Source organism: Lasioglossum baleicum, chromosome 2 (assembly GCF_051020765.1).
Source record: "Lasioglossum baleicum chromosome 2, iyLasBale1, whole genome shotgun sequence".
Taxonomy (NCBI): Eukaryota; Metazoa; Arthropoda; class Insecta; order Hymenoptera; family Halictidae; genus Lasioglossum; species Lasioglossum baleicum.
Window position 1 is genome coordinate 8,750,275 of NC_134930.1, and position 20,934 is coordinate 8,771,208.

The following is a 20,934-nucleotide window of genomic DNA, read 5'->3' on the forward strand; positions in this document are numbered from 1 at the left end:
CGCCGAGAACATTTGAATATTATACATTTTGATGAGATTATAACAGAGAGATGTAGTAAATTTCAGACGGTGGTATTGCGACGCGTCATATCGAAAACAAACGTCGTGGTAAAATATCAAAGATAAAGGTTCGACAGAGAATTTCGATGCAACTGTTCTTTCGCTTGTTTCCATTACTAGTTTAAATTCTGTATGTGACGGCTATATACATAGAATGAAAAGATTATGCGATCAGAATTAGTTAGGGTTAGGTGGCGGGGGGCGGAGAGGGCCGGCCGTTTTTTGCGAATATCTCGAAAACTAAAATCGAGCGGCGGTAACATGTATAGGAAAAAGTTGTTCAGAAAGATGACCTTGACAACATATTTCTAGATTATGAAAATCTGATATGAGACCCTCTTTCTAAACAATTACCCTGAAAGCTCACCCTATATATGTATGTATGGTCAGGATGAGACCCTGTTTTTTCTCTCATCTCCGCAGCGTGTTTACAAGCAAAATGTAAACAAATGCCGCGCCGGGACAGGCTTACGTTGCCGCGGAGCGTGCAAGAATACGAAAAATTCAATATGTAGCCATTACGGTAGGGAGTAACAGGATATGCTGGACAAATAAATTTATTTTGGATAGGTACAAGAAGGTGAGGTATAAAATTATTCAATTTGCTCGAATTACAGAATACAAGCATGTAAATTCTCTCTCTCATCCTCTCTCTCTCTCTCAAACGACTAGAAGGTGCTCTGTCCTCTCTCGCTCGATAAGGCGTCCAGGTATTATCGCCGTACTCTCCTTGTCGAGACGAGCGGCCAGGAACACTCTCTCGTTCCCTCTCGACACGGCGTCCAGGTATTATCGCCGTACTCTCCTTGTCGAGACGAGCGGCCAGGAACACTCTCTCGTTCCCTCTCGGCAGGCGTCCAGGTATTATCGCCGTACTCTCCTGCCGGGGTGCTACTGCTAACCAAGAGCGGCCGTGGTCCTTACCTCGTCCTCTCTCTCGGAATAGCAAATAGACCGAGTCCCTCCGTGAACCCTCTATTTATATAAATCCGTTACTATCCGCGAACGTGAAATCAACAGCGGTCGTTAAGCGCGATTCGTCTTTTCGCGCGCTCTCCTTACGTCGCCACCTCACGTCGGTCGTCTACAAACTATGCTTCTAGAAGCATTTAGAAGCTTGTCGATTCTGAATTTCCTCTAGAATATTCTATACATGCTACAAATACAGTATTAGCGATAGTTCTTTGCAAATATCTCGGAAAACTAAAAGCGGACCCCCCTATATTCGAAAAGGAAAAAGTTGTTCAAAATGTGTTGCTGTATAATATATTAAAATTTCATCAAAATCGGAGGACGCAGACCTGTTCGCAATAATTACCAAATAATCTTTTATTTGCAAATAAGAAATAATAAATGCATCATTTTTGGAATTATTTAAATAATTCTTATTTAAATAAAAAGTTTAGTTATTATTTGCAATTAAAATCACACGTTTATATATTATTTGAAATAAAATTTGCCCAACACTGGCGTCATATCGAAACGCCGTGGTAAAATGTTAAAGATATTAAGGTTCGACCGAAAATCTCGGTTAAGTGTCCTTTCGATTGATAACAAACATTATAGTATACTAATACGTAGTAACTTTGTAAACACTGCACGGAGCTCAAACGCACACTGACGCACACTGAGCTCCTTCCACTTCCACTCCTTCGGTGCGAAGCGGGTCAGTGGAGTGGGTATGAGTCAGAGTGGGAACGCGTAGTGGAGTAGGGAGCGCTGTCGCGCGGCTGGCGGTCGCTGAACGCGATGACGTAGGTTTCGAGGCGAGGTGAACAGGTAAATATTTCATTGTTATTTCTCCGAAACGGATAGACCTAAAAAAAAATTTTTTTTAATAATACATTATCATCCAGTTCTGAGCCATGTAACCGATTTCAAGTCTCTAGCTCAGGGATGGGCACGGGTGGGGCCCCTCAAATGCCTGCTTCTCCTACCAACCTCTCTTCCATGCAACGCGCGCCTTCGTCGCATAGGCCGCGATCAGGCTTGCCATATTCCGCGCGTGCCAGGCCCCTTACCGCTGCGCCCCTCGCCAATCTGCTGGGCTAAGCCCACCTGGCTTGCCCCACTCCTCGCCAGTGGGAGCAGGTAGGGAACCTAACGGGCGTTCTTTTGTTCCGCGCGACGCCACGGACGGCTTGGCTTGGGTGAAAGTGAAGTCTTTATGGGACACCCGTTAGCTTGCTCAACGCGCACGCGTGGGACGAGTGGGGCAAGCCAGGCGGGCTTAGCCCAGCAGATTTGGCGACGGGCGCAGCGGTAAGGGGCCTGGCACGCGCGGAATATGGCAAGCCTGGCCGCGATGCGCGAAGCCTTCGCGAGACATGCGCACTGCTCGCTACGGGCGAAGCGCGTTCTTTCTCCATGGTAACGGTGGAGCTGGTGGGAGGCAGTGGGCGCTGTGGTGTGTAGAGATGGCGTTCAAAATCACGATCACGCTCGTGATTGTTTCACGATCACGAGTGTGAGTCATAGTACTTCTTCATCTTTGAGTTAAAAAATGGTATTATTTATGTAATTAGTAGAAAGGTATGGACAATTTCTTTTATTTAAATACCAATACCAGACAATATATACGTTACTTAATAATGATAATTCGATTATTTCGCGATCACGACTTTGATCCTAACCCTAACTTTTTTATATAACTCTAAATATATTTACTAATTTTTTATATTTTTGTTTCAATTTAAACTGTACTATTTGTGTTAAATTTGTATACATTTGTATATCTTTTATATATACAATATACCACACAAATGTAAAACTTGAAAAAAATTTTGAAACCGAACTTTCTTTTACAATTCATAGTCATTAGTTATTACTAATTATTAATTTATTCAATATTCTTCATTGTTTAATATACTTTTTGCCTTTATGCGATATAACTTATATTTTCGTTTTTATTTTTTGTTATGTAAAATGTCCCGAGAACAAAGACTTCTATACATATAGAGCGACCAAGAACAGTTATGTTCCTATGCTCTCCACCAATCAGTAGCGATCACGAAAAATCACGGATCACTGTGAAAAAAACACCGTGATTTAGAACGAACGTGATCGAATCACAAGTGATTCGGAATGAGCAGTTCATCCCATCTCTAGTGGTGTGGACAGTCTTGCCTCAATTGAGGCAAAAATGTCCATCCCTGCTCTAGCTCATCAGGAAGTTAGTTTAAAATCAATTGCAAAATTTGCCACCAAACAAACAAGAAAGCGAGCTAATAAAAACGTGGTAATAAAAATTGAGAGTTTGCGACTTACTTGAATTGCAGTTTCCTACGATTTCTGCAATTTCGTTGCTCATGGCAACGTTAATCGATTTCGATGAAACTTTGTTTATGTGAAGAACTTACCTAGACCTACGAAAGGTATGTTTTAAATTTTCATTATAGGTTCAAATAAAAAAGTTAAAAATTGTGATATTCACTTTTCTTTTCTTCATTTCGTTTAATAGTATTTTTTAATGATATTTGTACACATCATGTAATAAATTAATCTGTCTAACATATCCAAAAAAACTCAAATCGTTTGGTCCACTTTTGAAAAATTATTCCTTTCTAAAGGATGTGCAAATACTTGTATACATTTATATACTTCGTAAACGGCTCAATAATAACGTTTAATGTGTATTTCATAAAAATTCTGTTTTTATGCAATGGAAAAATTATCGGTAAGTTATCGATGCTTTTTTAAGTAATTCTAAATCGCACAATGGCCTCTTCCAAATATTCTTGCAATATCCTTCAAGCTGACTTCAGTTTCATTTCGCTTCTTTCCACTAGTCACTGTAAGTCACACATAATGTAATATTTATTATATTACATAATTTATATTATATTAATATTTATTATATTACATTATTTAATTAACTGATGACTTACTCGAATTTTTGTAGCTTATGACGTACAAACGACACCCAATCCCATAAGGTTGCTAGTTTTATTGCTCGATGAACAAGTTTGTTGCTGTGAGGACAGCGCGGCGGTTTGCTGCTGACACTAGTTTCTTGTTTGTTGCCGTTGTGGATGACTTCTTTCAAATCCTCCAATTCTGCTTGAAGATCATCAAAGGTGGAAAAGACGTCCGTCCGACGTGGATGTCTGCAGCGTAGTCCCCATAGGATATTAGGAGGGTCAGGGAATTCTCGCAGGAACTTCTCGAACAGCGAGAGCTGCGTCTTGATGCCATTCCTTTTCGCGCGGGGAATGTAAATCCGTTCATCAACGTTTCTAGAGTCCATTATGACTAGTGATGATGAATCAGGTCCCGAAAGACCGAGTTGGAATTTGTTGTGTCGAAGTCTAACGTCTGACTAGGAGCTTATATGTCCAATGCTTAGCATCGAAGCGTCGCGTCGTCAGTCTAGCTGACTACGAAAGACTGACTGGGATCAGTGTCGCCAGGTGAGTAGGGTCTCCACCGAGCAAAAATATATTTCGTACTAGAATATACAAGAAAAAGGTACTAGTGTAGGATGTTGAGCGCGGGATCGAAGACAACTATATGTTGTGTGTTGCGTGACGTATGAAGGTGTGCCTGTATGTGCGAGCGACAACAAACGGCAAGGTTGTCGCTCGGTGTCGCGAAGGAGTTGTCATCGGCCGTTGCGGAGGCAAAAAAGAGATCAGTCTGAGGGGTCATTCTATACCAAACCGATTACTTTTTGCAGGCACAACCGTCGATTTTGTTCTAAATGAAATATGTTGTAGTCCATGTGAAATTAGGGGGGGTTTCAGTCATCATTTTGCCGGTTTCGAATTTTTTTAGAAATGGCAGGCCTTCAAAGTTTTCAATTTTTGCCCATTTCCGCGAAAACGGGCCTCACTTACGAATTTTTATCTCGGAAACTGTTTGTCCGATTGAGCTACATTTTTTTTTGTTTTATTCGGAAAGGATTGGGCTATCACAAAATAATTTTTTCAACCTCGAAAATCAACTTTATAATGTCGAAAAATTTAAACAAATTCTTTTTTTACGTTTCTTTCGGTAAATGACCGGAGAGATTTAAATTTTGAAAAAAATATGGTTATATTCCTTGAAGTTTCCCCTTTAAAATGAGCTCTTGAAAAAGATGGTGTCATTAAAATTGGCGTCGCAATGAGCTGGTGAAGTTCGCGTGTACCTTCGTTTCAGGTAGAGGCGATTCGAGTGCACCGCTCTTATGGTCCGTTGTCTATACCGCTAGTCTCCTATCAATACCAGCAGACTGAATACTAAACAACCGTATTTATACCTGGAGAACAATATTAGTAACCACTCTTGGTTACAATAACAAACATGCTGATTGTTTACAAGCTTGCTTTGCAACAGAATTACCAATTACAGCTTTCATAGCTTTACCCCATTATGAAATAAAGAACTGCTATGCAAAAGTTGCTCGTGCGATGATGATGGCTCTGTTTTTAGTGTAATGAAATAGTTTTTCTTATATTTTTCTCCATAATCCTTAAGTCCACCCCACACAATGATTCTATCCATACTCCTTACGATAAACCCTCCTTATTCCTTCTCGATGGACGAAAACCACCACCTTCTTCAATTGAGGAACAACACTTTTTTTGTAGAACATATGAAATTCGTATAAAAACTAATATTGTTTCGGATTGGACGGGATAAGAACACTCTTCGATGAGGAACGAGCACACTTTATTCCCGTCTTGCGGGTAGTCACAATAAAACTTTATACACGAAACTTTGTACAGATCTCTAGCCAAATTGTACGTTTGTCTAGAGCGAAATAAAGAAATGAACGAAGTAATTGTCGTGGTTTAGAGAATAATTCACAGCAGCGTAGCTTAGAATTTAGCGAGATTCGAATCGAACTAGCCGAGAAAACCGGGTGCAACGACGCGCGACGTTTTCGTAGCGATGCTAATTAACGATTGATTTGATCGACCAGCAGCGAGAGGTTCTCTCTTACCGTCGGAACGATGACTTTGCGATTACGAATCGCTTGGCCAATAGAAACTCTATTAGCCCAGTCGATAATCGATCCGACGGCGATAGCCTATAGCGCGGCGCGCTGCTAATCGATCATCGATCTCGCGACTACGCCAGAAGCAACCAATAACTGGGCTGCGTGGTGGATCATGCGTCACGATACCACGACACGCGCAGCCAATCCCAAACAAATATCTATAAATAAAGTCATGATTAAAAAGGTGTCGTTGGCCAAGAGTGGTTACTAGTATTGTTCTCCATGTATAAATAGGGTTATTTACTCGTATACAGTCTGTTGGTATTGTTAGGAGACCAGCGGTATAGACAACGGACCATAAGGCCGTTATTAGACTAGGCCACTGGTGGGCAACTTGGTGGCGCCACCGAATTGAAGAGCTTTTATGAATCGGTAACTGGTGGTACCACCAAGCGTTCATTCCCGCTGTCGATGTAACGCTGTGTCGTGTTCTTATGTATTTTACGATAAATGTGGTGGTAATTTGAACGTCAATTGTTCATGTTTTCGCGATGCTGGTGGCGCAACTTGGTGGCTTTGTCTAATAGGCTACATTCAAATCAATACCCCGGCTGGTGTTGCCGATGTTGCCCGGCCGGTTGCCGATGCCGTCCACCAGATCGGCAACTATATTTGGTGGCTCCACCAGTTACCGTAGTCTAATAGGTTACATTTGTTTCAATGCCCCACGACGTGCTGAGCCACTGGTGGCGCAACCGAGTTGCGCCACCAGTGGCCTAGTCTAAGGCCGTTATTAGACTAGGCCACTGGTGGCGCAACTCGGTTGCGCCACCAGTGGCTCAGCACGTCGTGGGGCATTGAAACAAATGTAACCTATTAGACTACGGTAACTGGTGGAGCCACCAAAAATAGTTGCCGATCTGGTGGACGGCATCGGCAACCGGCCGGGCAACATTTGGTGGCGCCGCCACCAGCCGGGGTATTGATTTGAATGTAGCCTATTAGACAAAGCCACCAAGTTGCGCCACCAGCATCGCGAAAACATGAACAATTGACGTTCAAATTACCACCACATTTATCGTAAAATACATAAGAACACGACACAGCGTTACATCGACAGCGGGAATGAACTGGAATGAACGCTTGGTGGTACCACCAGTTACCGATTCATAAAAGCTCTTCAATTCGGTGGCGCCACCAAGTTGCGCCACCAAGTTGCCCACCAGTGGCCTAGTCTAATAACGGCCTAATAACGGCCTAAGAGCGGTGCGCTCGACTCGCCTCTACCTAAAACCAGGGCCGGTCTTCTCTATAAAGGGGCCTGGGTGCAAGAAACTATTAGGGGCCTGGGTGCAAGAAACTATTTGGGGCCCTAAATTTTTTGTAAAGTAAAAAAAGTTACAAACACGAACATATATTACTAATGCATGTTTATTTAATGCGTGATTTTGTTTTTGTGCTAATACATTAATTACTTCAGAAAAGTTACATCATTTTAGTACTTGATCATGTTAGGGCCCTCTCAATAGCATCCGCCGCACCCCCCAGATGCCCGCCCTGCCTGAAACGAAGGTACACGGCGTACTTCACCAGCTCATTGTGACGTCAATTTTAATGATACCATCTTTTTCAAGAGCTCATTTCAAAGGAAAAACCTCAAGGAATATAACCATATTTTTTTCAAAATTTAAATCACTCCGGCCCCTCATCGAAAAAAACGTAAAAAGAGAATTTGTTTACATTTTTCGACATTATAAAGTTGATTTTCGAGGTTGAAAAAATTATTTTGTGATAGCCCAATCATTTCCGAATGAAACAAAAAAAAAATGTAGCTCAATCGGACAAACAGTTCCCGAGATAAAAAATTCGTAAGCGAGGCTCGTTTTCGCCGAAATGGGCAAAAATTGAAAATTTTGAAGGCCTGCCATTTCTAAAAAAATTCGAAACCGGCAAAATGATGACTGAAACCCCCCCCTAATTTCACATGGACTACAACATATTTCGTTTAGAACAACATCGACGATGGTGCCTGCAAAAAGTGAATGACCCTGATGTAAAGAGTTGTGTAGAGCAGTCTATGATAAAGAGTCGTACAGAGTAGTTGATTACACTGTCCAACAGCCAAAAACTATTTCGATTCCCACTATACGATTCTTATAGAGTTTTTCGCGCTGATTCCGAATCTGTCCTTAATTTTTCTCCTAGACGTACAGTTTTTGAGAAAATTGAGTTTTAAAAGAAGACATTATCACGTCTGCTGACATGTTGCCATAGGTTATAAGCATAGTTAATAAGAGTAGGATATTGTAACCGTAATTATTAAGAATATTCATTAGTTATAAGTAGTCATACTTCGCTCCGTTCATCAGATCCGATTCTCACCTCATACCATACACCCATTCTTATCTTAACCCTTGTATAATAATCATATCTTAATGTATTCCCCGTAGCAGTATCACGTAGCATTCACCGTAATCATTAATCGCGCTTCTTATAACATCCGTAGCGTTATGTCTAACGAGACATCGCGTAGAAGATAAGACACCTATGTATTCGACCTCACGATCCTAAAAAGACTTCAGTTAAGTCAGTTCAATTCGGACAACCAGTCTGTCACGTTCGTTCAAGACTCCAGCGAGGCCCATCGCCTCCTGGATGTCCCGGTCCGGACTCCGACGAGTCCTCGCTCTCATCCGCCTTTGAGCGGTCCTGCTATATCACGCGCTTCTAGTTCATTATTATTTAATTTCATACGTTACAAATATATTCCCAGTTATTAATTTAATAAGTGAGTCTCGCTTAGTTCTTCTCCCTACATCCTCGCGCTTGCGATACTCTCCTATTCAATTCGCGTTCGTCGCTATCAATTACGAAAGCTCGTGCGCGCCAACGAACGCGAGACGGAGGACAACAGCGGGGTATTTCCCGCCAACCGAGGGTCACCGACGACGTGATCTTCCCAGGACGAGTGAGGATCATCGTCCTTCCTACGACGATCCAGCCTGATTCGACTGCAGCCGTCAGCGAGCAACGGAAGCAGTTCGCATAAAGGAAGCCTGCCTGTCTTCACCGATCGCTATACTCAACTGTCCGATAAGTTGCTAGATATTTCCCTGCGAAGATTCGCGCCGTCTCAGTTATCTCTGTTCTCGTCCGCCGCTTTGGGGCGAATTTACTGTAAGCGTTAAGTAGAATACGCATGTTCGCGAAAGTCGTGGTTCCCAGTCAGACGTCGGACGTAACGTGCCGCGTGGACAAAAGGTTGTATCGCATTTGAGAGCGTCCAGTAAGGGGAATGGGTCGCGGAACGATAGTTTTCGCGAAAGTCAGACTCCTGGACGTAACAACATATTTTTCAACTTTGAACAAATATTGTGATGTTATTATAAAAGATATTGAATTGTTCTTTCCTGCAAAAGATTCTGTAGATTTTCCCGAATACAGTGATATCCAATATTAATACATTATGATTGTTTAAACACGTTTAAACAATGATTAAAGACGGAGAGACACCACTTCTGCACCAATTTTTGCGGATATTTTTGAATTCATCTAAAAAATAAGGGTCCAGCGGAAAATCGAACTGCACCACGCGAAAGAGCAGACTTTTACCTTGAGAAACCACCCACCCTTTCAAGTTTGCGTGGTCGATGTTTTTTTCGAACCAGAAAGCAAAATATCTTCGCCCGACATGAGTTGCCGCCAGTGGCGCTCACTACTAGAACGGGCGTTCGCCGCGCTGTATCCCGTGGAACGCCTGTTCTAGTGGTAAGCGTCACTGGCGGTAACTAATGTCAGGCGAAGATATTTTGCTTTCTGGTTCGAAAAAAACGTCGACCACGCAAACTTGAAAGGGTGGTTTTTCAAGATAAAGTCTGCTCTTTCGCGTGGTGTAGTTCGATTTTCCGCTGGACTGGACTTTCCGCTTATTTTTTTAGATAAATTAAAAAATATCCGCAAAAATTGGTGCAAAAGTGGTGTCTCTCCGTCTTTAATGATTGTTTAAACATGTTTAAATATTGTATTAATATTGGATATCACTGTATTCGGGAAAGTCTACAGAATCTTTTGCTGTAACGAACAATTCAATATCTTTTATAATAACATCACAATATTTGTACAAAGTTGAAAAATATGTCTTTTTTTAAAACTCAATTTTCTCAAAAACTGTACATCTAGGAGAAAAATTAAGGACAGATTCGGAATCAGCGCGAAAAACTCCATAAGAATCGCATAGTGGGAATCGAAATACAAAAAAAAAAGTTGAAATTTGTTGGACCGTGTTATACAGAGTAGTAGAAGCGAGAGAATACGTCAAAAACGTAAAATTGTCAAAGTTCCTTATTGTTAATCGTAATAAACTGTCCATTGATTGTTCATATTGTCAAGTTAATTTGTCTCGTCCGAAGTCAACGAAATTCCATCCGCGTTGACGACCAGATCCCACACTAGATTTGAAAGAGTACTAGATTTTGAATTCCATACGTTTCATTCTAATTAGGGGCAATTAGGGGCATTGTATATACTACATATGTATACCGCATATATGCCTATGTACCTTAATATTACAGATAAACTCAATATAAAATTGCTGAATTCTATTTTATTCTATTATCAGGAAAAAAGAGTTCGTGAAGTAGAGGGGGGGGGGGCAAAGGAGGAAGTAAGAGGAAAACAAGTCCAGCAAGGTTCTATATAGATATTTACTTTATTTGTTATTTTTGGCAGAATTTGCTAACTTGATTAAATTATCCGTTATTGTAAAATTCGTAGCCGTGAAGTCAGGATGGATTTCGATCTGAGAGTTGTATATTCACAGGCGTAAATTCTCGTATGTGTTCATAGCATGGATATATTCCTATATTCATGGTTCATATCAGTTCATATGCTTACTCGAACCCACAACGTGTTTACAAAAAAAAAATACACAGAAAATAGATTTTTCGGGTTATCCGCTCAGAAACGGTGGGTGTGTGTGGTGTCGCTGTAATATAATATGTACTCATTCTTTATCTTCATATGATTTAAAAAGTTCACGCGGTATATAAATCGTTCGACGATCGTAGTGATATATCTGTAATCTGTATAAACAGGTGACGAGCGGTCGCATCATGCTGACGCATACGCACAGCACGGGCGTGCACAACAATACCAATACCAATTTGTTTTACTATCAAATGCGTTAATACAATGGAAAATAATAATGTAAGGCTTCAAAACTTATCGAAAATTCCTTAATTAAGCGGAAAAGTTTTTGAGAAAAACGATATTAAATGTTCAAAACTTCATATAACTAATATAACCTGGATTTTCGTCTGCGTGGCCCCTCCTCCCCCACCACCACCTAATCCTAACAAATTCCGATCGCATAATCTTTGCTGGATAAATCATAATGCGATAAATCATGGTCTCAGTTGATTTTATATTGTTTAATGTGAGAGCCTTCTTCTCAGAAACACTGGGTGAATGTGTGTGGTATTGTCGTAATATGTTTTAAAAAGTTCGCGCAGTATATACCGCGTTCGACGATCGTAGTTATAATCATATATCTGTAGAAACAGTTGACGAGCAATTTTCCACTAATATCTCGAAAACTATGTATTCATTTGCGCCAAAAATGACAAGTACGTTTTGTGTTCAGCATGTCAAAACGCATAGAATGACGTATGTCCTGTTTCGAAAGGACGGGGGGGATTTCCCAAAGTTCAGCCATTCCTCGTTTATGATGTTAACAATGATTTTACTATTTGTTTTGCATGAAATAAACCTAATTCCCAGATATCCCATTGCCGTCTAAATCATTATACCACCACCACCACCACCAGTTACTGAAGAATTAAACGCAAACCTTAGTATTGTACGTTTCCTCGAGCAGTTGTGACTTCTGAGAAATCACCTAGTTGTCTTTTACTGTAATTATCACCTTTTTTAAATAATTGTGAATCGCACAAAGGCCTTTTCCTAATAATCTTGCAATATCCTTCATGCTGACTTCAAGTCAACTTCAGTTTTATTTAGCTTCTTCCTGTAAGTCATACATAGTGTAATATTTATTATATTGTATTACATTATTTATTAACTCATAACTTACTCGAATTTTTGTAGCACACGAACTACGGACGACGGTCTGCTGCTGACAGCAGCTTCTTGGCTGTGATGACTGCTTCGATGTAACGGTTCTCCATGCTGTCTTCTACGTGCCAGCGGGGCATGGTAGGCTTTCGTCTTCCAGCATAATCGAATGAAATACCGACACTACGGACGGGATTGTCTTCTTTCAGAGCATTCAGTTCTGTGGAAACATCACTGAAGGTAGAAAAGACGTCCATCAGACGTTGAAGTCTGCAGTTTAGTGCTATGATATCAGGAGAGTTAGCGAATCCTTCCAGGAACTGCTCGAACACCTGGAGCTGCCAACTGATGCGCTCCATTCTCCTGTCGAGAATCTTGATCCGTTTATCGACGTTTCTAGGGTCCATTATGACTAGTGATGATGAATCAGGTCCCCAAAGACCGAGTTGGAATTTGTTGCGTCGAAGTCTAACGTCTGACTAAGGAGCTTATATGTCCAATGATTGGCGTCGAAGTGTCGTCGCTTCGTCAGTCTAGTTGACTACGAAAGACTGACTGCTCCGTAGGAACGTAAGAAACGTAGGAACGTAAGGCGCGGCGTTTGTTTACTTTTTCTTTGTAAACACGCTGTGGATATGAGAGAAAAAACAGGGTCTCACTCTGGTCATACGTATACATATAGGGTGAGCTTTCAACTTTGAAAGACTATTCCTACATTTGCGTATGCGTGGTCGGGCCGGCCGTTGGTCCGGCCCTCACCGCCCCCCACTACCTAGTCCTAACTAATTCTGATCGCATAATCTTTTCATTCTATATAGCCGTCATACAGAATTTGAACTAGTAATGGAAAAATCATGAGATCAGAATTGGTTAGGGTTAGGTGGTGGGGACGGAGAGCGCCCATCAGAGCGCGCCCTGAGCCGTCGCGCCGCGCTCTGATTGGTCCGTGTTTTTCGTTAATAACTGCTAAACAAAGCCGCGGACGCCATTTTTGCAAAGGAAAATGTCGCTTCAAATGACCCAAGGAACCTCCCATTTCCGGGAGTTACATTTATTCTGGGACACCTTGTATATTACGCCGACACCATACACGCCCACACAGTATTTCTGAGCGGATAACCCGAAAAATCTATTTTCTGTTTATTTGTTTTTTGTAAACAACGTTGTGGATTCTATGTATACGGTGATACACATATAAGGTGAGTTTATTTTTTGAGATAAATTGAAAAATGTCCTAAAACTATGGTGCAAAAGTGGTGTTTATTAGTATTGGGTATCACTGGATTCGGGAAAGTCTGCAGAATCTTTTGCTGTAAAGAACAATTCAATATCTTTTATAATAACATCACAATATTTATTTAAAGTTGAAAAAAACGTTTTCTTTCAAAGTCATGTTTCTCAAAAACTGTGCGAGTAGGAAAAAAATTAAGGGCAGATCCGGAATCAGCACAAAAAAATCTACAAGATCCATACAACAGTATATTAGAGAAACATAAAAAAAAGTTGAAATTTATTGGACAGTGTTACCGAAACGGCTAACGACATTTTAGTAAAACAGGAACCCATTCTCAAAATTTCATCCAATTCTGAGCATGGGCATCGTCGAAAGTTTCGCCCAGATTAACAACAACTTCAGTTATCTAGCCAAACCTAACACAGACTAATATAATTGCCGCATAGACTTTTCGGGTTATCCGCAGTCGTTAACAGTTTCTTCCCAGAAACAATGTGTTTTACGCCTTTCTCAATGCTACGGTTCAAAAAACTTCAATAATTATAAGCGAAAATACGCTCTTGTAGCTGAGACAAAACATAACATATTTTTAGATAGAATGTGTTTTGCCATCTTTATCTTGTACGACCTTCAGCATTCCTTTTGGCAGTTATTCGTATGCATTTTGTAACGCTTCTTGCTTTGTAGGTTTCTATTGTTCGCCCACAAACGTTTACAAACCCTTGGCGTTATGAAAATTATTTCCTCTTTGAATATACCTCTATAACCAAGATCCCCCAACAATCCGCAATGCCATTTAGGTCCAAAGACCTTGCGCATAATGACTAAACATCTATTTTTTGAGACGTGAAGCAAGCTTTTACAACTTTTGAGGTATGCATACTAGAATTTTCCTGTTGACAGGTTTGTCTTTGATTCGCTAAGCGATGTGAATACTTTATTAGTTGCTTGTTTATGATGTTAACAATGACTTTACTATTTGTTTTGCATGAAACAAACCTAATTGCCGGATATCCCATTGCCGTCTAAATCATTATATCACCAGCACCACCACCACCGAAATTGTAAATCGCACAAAGGCCTCTTCATAATATTCTTGTAATATCCTTCATGGCGACTTCGAGCTGACTTCAGTTTCATTTAGCTTTTTCCTGTAAGTCATACATAATGTAATATTTATTATATTGTATTACATTACAACTCATGACTTACTCGAATTTTTGTTTCACATGACCTAAGAACGACACCCAATCCTCCAATGATTCTGGTTCGTTGCCATTGGCCAAATCGACCATCTGTGTTCGGTGACGGCAGTTTGCTGCTGACACCAGTTTCTTGGCTGTGATAACTGCTTCGATGTAACGCTCCTCCATTCTGTGTGGTTCCACATAGGAAGGTGGTTGTACGTGAGGGCCGTAATGTTTTTCCATCGCCACGATTTCTGCTTGGACATCATTGAAGGTGGAAAAGACGTCCATCAGACGTTGAAGTCTGCAGTTTAGTGCTATAATATCAGGAGTGTTATTAGCGAATCCTCGCAGGAACTCCTCGAACAGCCGGAGCTGCGAATTGATGCCATTCCATTTCGCGCGAAGAAGGTTGATTGAATCCAGTCCAGTGTTCATTATGACTAGTGATGAATGTGATGATGAATCAGGTCTCGAAAGACTGAGTTGGTATTTGTTGCGTCGAAGTCTAACGTCTGACTAGAAGCTTATATGTCCAGTGTTTGGCGTCGCGTCGTCAGTCTAGCTGACTACGAAAGACTGACTGGGATGATTGAGGTGACTGAGAGTTAGAATGGATTGTCCTTGGCTTTTATATTTTTCGACAATGAATAACTAGAAGATGGTTGGCTAGTGGTTTGATAGAGAGGGAAGCGCGAAACGCGTAGAAGTGCAGATAGATCAGGTATCTTGAGCAGACGACCGAAGTGGACGTGAGATGGCGAGCGTTATAGGCTCATTATCAGATAAAGAATTAAAAAATTGTGATATTCCCTTTTTTCTTCTTAGTATCATTCATTAGAAATTTTTAAGTAATATTTGTACACAATATCTAATAAACGAATCTGTCTATCACATTTCCAACAAACTCAAGTCGTTTGGTCCACGTTTGAAAAGGTTATTTCTTTCTCAAGGATGTGCGAACACAATACTCTACTCGTAAACGGCTCAATAATAACGTTTAATGTGTATTTCATAGAAATTCTGTTTTCGTGCAAAGAAAAAATTATCGATGACGTACTAATAACACTGTCCAACACCAAATTTGATTTCAATATACTGTTGGGTCCTTCTTATAGAGTTTTTTGCGCTGATTCCGAATCTGTCCTTAATTTTTCTCCTATACTCACAGTTTTTGAAAAACATGGCTTTGAAAAAAAACATATTTTTCAACTTTAAACAAATATTGTGATGTTATTATAAAAGATATTGAGTTGTTCTTTACAGCAAAAGATTCTGTAGACTTTCCCGAATACAATGATATCCAATATTAATACATTATGATTGTTTAAACATGTTTAAACAATGATTAAAGACGGAGAGACGCCACTTTTGCACCAATTTTTGAGGATATTTTTCAATTTATCTCAAAAAATTAGGGTCCAGCGGAAAATCGAACTATACCACGCGATAGAGCAGACATTTATCTTGAGAAACCACCCTTTCAAGTTTGTAACGTCGACGTTTTTTTCGAACCAGAAAACAAAATATCTTCGCCCGACATGAGTTGTCATCAGTGGCGCTCACCACCTGAACGGTCGTTCGTCGCTCCGTATCCCGTCGCTGCGCCGTATCCCGTCCCGAGCGCCTATTTTGCTTTCTGGTTCGAAAAATACGTCGACCATGCAAACTTCACAGGGGGTTTTTCAAGATAAAAGTCTGCTCTATCGCGTGGTATAGTTCGATTTTCCGCTGGACCCTAATGTTTTGAGATAAATTGAAAAATATCCTCAAAAATTGGTGCAAAAGTGGCGGCTCTCCGCCTTTAATCATTGTTTAAACATGTTTAAACAATCATAATGTATTAATATTGGATATCATTGTATTCGGGAAAGTCTACAGAATCTTTTGCTGTAAAGAACAATTCAATATCTTTTATAATAACATCACAATATTTGTTTAAAGTTGAAAAATATGTTTTTTTTTCAAAGCCATGTTTTTCAAAAACTGTGCGTATAAGAGAAAAATTAACGACAGATTCGGAATCAGCGCAAAAAACTCTATAAGAAGGACCCAACAGTATATTGAAATCATAAAAAAAGTTGAAATTTGTTGGACAGTGTAAGTGACGTCACTTATCGATAAATTATCGCTAACTTATCAATATAATAGCTGGCTAATATGAACTCTATTGTCCGCGAAACTGTCCTGAGATCTGTTTTTACACTAATCTCTACCGTTGTCTGTCATACTATAAGTACAGAATTCCATAGGGCGCATGAACTCTCAAACGACCACGACAAAAACACAGTATAGGACCGAAAGAGTCCAACAGATTCACACATAAAAATAGTTAGAAAAAGGAAATACATTTTTTGGAACTAATTTATTAATTCACTTCATACGTTTTGTACATGGTATTGATTTTTTTAATGCTCCGAGCATAAAAAAAAAGGAAATCATGTTCCACATTTCACTTATAAGCTTTATTACTAAAGTGTTTAAAAAATTAGTGTCTTCAGACAATCTGCCAATATCTCATTCATCTAAATCGCGTTCATTTCGCTTTATTTTAAGTTTCTTTTTTCTGGATCCTACCGCGCGGTGGGGAAAGATGTGAATACAATACAGTTTCAATGTGGCGCACTAAGCACGTTCCCCGAGTAGGTGTGACTGGGATGCAAATATGAGGAAGTTTCTCTCTCCAAAAAGGCTTGTTTGGTTCACGGACACCTCTAGGACCAGGACCGATGCAGGGACAGGAATATGTGGTGTTAGTCCCTGGGCGAACGCGTCTTACGCACTGGGGCACTATGCATCAGTTTTTTAAGCCGAAGTGTTTGTTATCCTGGCATGTGTTAGGGTAAACCTGGACAGAGGATACAGGAGCAAGCACATCTACATTTGCCGTAATAGCCGGGCGGCAATCGAATCACTGTGTAATGTAGTGACCATATCCAGCATCGGTCGGGACTGCGCTGTGGCATTAGCACTGCTGGAGGACGACAACTATGTCTACCTGCTGTGGGTTTCTATACATTCTGCAATCGAAGGGAACGAAGAGGCGAATAGAATGGCCCAGGAAGGAGCACGGTGTCTTGACGGGGTCATCGACAACCCTCTCAAGTTAGCACCGAGCGTGACGAAAATATGGATAAGAACGTAACTTATTCTGCTCTGGGACTCAGAAACAGATCTGCGACACACGAAGGCGTTCGTAAAAACCCCTTAAGGAACCAAGCCGTGTCGTCTAGATCGCTCAAAGCTGCGGCGCACAGTGCAGTGGCCAGAACGGCGAATTAGCTGTTCACGTCTATATTAGCATTATTTTAAAACTTAAAGACCACATTAATTAGTTCGTTGGATTCGTCTTGGCGTCAGCTGTAACACATTATTGAATAAGAAATATATAATGGTAAATAAATAATGAAGATGACCTCAATTTTTTCTTAAGAAAGAAAATCTTCACATTTTTTTATATTGAGATTTGTAGAAGATTGAGTACTGATTACGCTTTGTAGGAAACATTTTTTTGTCGCACCACCGGAAACGTCTGAAAAATCGTATGAATAATGAATAATAATTTAAAATTGGCTGTTCAGAGAGACAGAGAGAGAGAGAGAGAGAGAGAGAGAGAGGCTTTCAAACAAGAGTGTTCCATAATTTTGGAATTAATGAATTTTATTACAATTAATGAAATAACAAAAACTACTGTCTTCTTCAAAAAATAAAAATATTCAAACAAAAATAAGAATATTAGAAAGTTACTGACCACAATTAATTAACCATACGCATTTGCCGCTTATAATTATATTTATCTACTGATAAACAAAAATGTATACAACAATCCTTCTTAAAAAAAATATAAATAGAACAAAAAAACTAAATTCTAGTTTGTTTGTATTTCATATTTGGGTATACACTACCCGAGTATTATAAGTAGGACAGTGAACAGAAAACAATATTTTTTAATATATTATTTAAACAAATGGTGAGATTTTTAATGTGTGTTGGTATGTGTATGTCCCATAAAAAGGCACACAACTTTGCCATTGATACCGCGCGCGTTCATATATCTTGAGTAGTTTCCAAGATATTCGTGGAAATTGTTTTCTACCCTCACTTCGAAGGGGTGTTTGCACCTGGATTGTTCCCTTTGTGGGAGCTAATAGAAAGTTCAAATGCTTATTCATGATAGTATATTTTCTCAAGATCCACCAGGTGGTCGTCAACGCGTCTTATGTGGCGCAACTCGCCGCGGAACTGCGTGTCACGCAACGCTTTAAACTTTAAACATAACTTCCGGGGATGGGTCGAGAGGGAGACGAGAAATTTGCAGGATCTTTTAGAATAGACGTTGCTGAAAATATTCCACTTTTTTAGAGTATGTAACTTTACGCAACTTTCTTTAGTTCACTAAATATTTATTTTAGAATAATAAAATTAATTTATATCTGTAGCGGACATGTGGTGCATGGGAAAGTAGGACTTTCTGGACGCGGAAATTCCATCTTTTCCGAGTGCACACTCAAGGCGTTCATTAAAGTGACGATTGCCAGAACCGTGGCTCGACCGTTGTTATGTCCTTGGCGTTGACGATTCCTAACACATTGTTTTGAGGGAGGAAACTTTTTCCATTGCTCTTGAGGAATGGAGAATTCCTCCCCCGTTTTAACGGTTTTTAGGACGTCACCAATCCGCCCGCAGGAAGGTCTTTTACCAGTGGGACAGAAAGCTGAGGTAGCAGAGCCCTGAGGCAGTTATATTGGCAGGAATGTACCGAAACAATCTGTTCCGGACAAAAAAACTCCAGGACGTGTCTCACGAGTTACAAAATATACACAAATACACATGTTATACATTCATTTTTCAGAATCAAATCATATAAATTTTTTAAAATTCTGCGGGGTGCTCAAGGTACCTCATTTTATCGAGAATCTTACTATACTGAGGCTAATCGCCGCGTATACGCGAGAAATATTGCGCATTTCTGGCACCACTGGTGCCAACTGGCGATACTGACTCCTACTAGTCTCACACGCATTTTCGACTAGAACGTTCTGTTGGCCGAAACGGTCGCGGGCGCACTAATCGAATCGCGTGACGAAGAAATCAAATTCTTACCTTACGTTACCGCATTCCTACCATGGACCTTCTTGTCATCTCACCACAATACTTTCGCGAGCCCCCGAAGATCCTCCGGGCAAGTTGAGCAAACTTGGCGCGAAAGTCGCCCGCTGCCGACAGTTCGACGATTCCCTCCACGTGACATATTCAATCAGGATATCTGGTTTGCCAAGTTCCCGCGCATTGAACCTTGTATCCGGATGAGTTTCGGCTTCTCAGGGCCGAAAGTTCGGCCCCCGAGCACTCTTCTCGAGGGCGCGGATAAAGACGAGCATGGACTTCTAGGGACACATTTGACCGCGCGAACACGTGGCAAATGCCGACGCGACGGTGGAACGAGACGGTACGAATAGGCGTTTGGTGGAAACGTTAGGGCTCGCGGGGAATGGTCCGTCGAACAGAGATTTGTTTTATATGTTAATCGACAGCCGGCTGCCACCGACCTATATTACCAAGTGTACAGCCTGCCATCCTGCTCTCATCCTTGGTCGTAACAATCCTCAAAATATGTCGTATAAGTAGAGATCGGCGCACAGTGGGTCGGATCGAAGAATTTAGGGACATGTAATTACTTTGTCTTGCTTTGTAAGAGTCTACAGAGAGATCGAAAATGGAAAAATTAATGAAATTGAGTGTTTCGGATGCTGGTAAGCGGATGTTGGATTCGCTGAGAAGGATCGAATGGTCTTATGTGCAGGTCGGTTATATGTAGATCGCGTTACAGGCGGGAAAATAAACGGTTCAAGGCAAATGCTGATCACGAACACTATTTATTAATTACTTTCGAACCCTGCCTTTGTCGGATTGACTAGCGCGTGAACTATATTATAATGTTCGTGAACTCGCTAAACTCGGCGTGAATGAAGGATTCGACAATAATCTTTGCTTGATGGTAACGGCGATCTTGGAGATTCAATTTGAACTGGTTCAATCGACACCGTTCGTCACCTTCGTGCTCGCGTACGCGAGGTTCAAGAAGGGAGAGGGGGAACGCTCGCCGGTTTGGTCGTTATTTACGTTTTTGAACTACCGCTGCCACGCGGTGGCGGATTCCTGAACATTGAGTAAATACTTTAGTTACTACGAACATTTAAAGTTGAGCGTTTTCAAAATACAGTTGTTACGTATGCGGACGTTTCCGTTAGTGATTCTTCATCCTTCCGGAGATATGTGTCGAAACAGAGGACCTATTTAAGAACATAGGGCTTACTCAAAATTGAAAGATACTAGGGCGCTTGCAAGCGATGCAGCGAGTTATATAATTTCAAAGAACTCAATTTTAATCGCAAGTTGCACGTGACCCCCCACCATTGCGTAGACCCGATTTTGGATACTATACAGGGTGGGTCGCC

At 40.7% G+C, this 20,934-nt stretch overlaps 3 protein-coding genes across 3 annotated transcripts in view; all 3 read right to left on the reverse strand.

Moving 5' to 3' along the window:
• Window positions 1-3,201: 3,201 nt before the first annotated feature.
• LOC143217792 (uncharacterized) lies at window positions 3,202-5,962 on the reverse strand. The gene is made up of 3 exons (XM_076442386.1): window positions 5,189-5,962; window positions 3,948-4,507; window positions 3,202-3,851 (listed from the first exon to the last, which is right to left on the reverse strand). The coding sequence occupies exons 2-3, from the start codon at window positions 4,304-4,306 to the stop codon at window positions 3,845-3,847; spliced, it is 366 nt and encodes a 121-aa protein (XP_076298501.1). The 5' UTR covers window positions 4,307-4,507; window positions 5,189-5,962; the 3' UTR covers window positions 3,202-3,844.
• Window positions 5,963-10,763: 4,801 nt separating this feature from the next.
• Window positions 10,764-12,580, reverse strand: LOC143219185 (uncharacterized). Its single transcript, XM_076445094.1, has 2 exons — window positions 12,075-12,580; window positions 10,764-12,008 (listed from the first exon to the last, which is right to left on the reverse strand). Exon 1 carries the CDS (start codon window positions 12,460-12,462, stop codon window positions 12,097-12,099), a length of 366 nt encoding a protein of 121 aa, XP_076301209.1. The 5' UTR covers window positions 12,463-12,580; the 3' UTR covers window positions 10,764-12,008; window positions 12,075-12,096.
• A 1,180-nt stretch (window positions 12,581-13,760) lies between these two features.
• LOC143219196 (uncharacterized) overlaps window positions 13,761-20,934 on the reverse strand; it is a 41,429-nt gene continuing 34,255 nt past the window's right edge. The window contains exons 2-3 of the mRNA XM_076445131.1: window positions 14,502-14,793; window positions 13,761-14,440 (exon numbers count right to left, since the gene is read on the reverse strand). Of these exons, the coding sequence (XP_076301246.1) occupies window positions 14,398-14,440; window positions 14,502-14,767 (309 nt within the window). The 5' untranslated portion in view covers window positions 14,768-14,793 and the 3' untranslated portion in view covers window positions 13,761-14,397. The remainder of the gene's footprint in view (window positions 14,441-14,501; window positions 14,794-20,934) is intronic.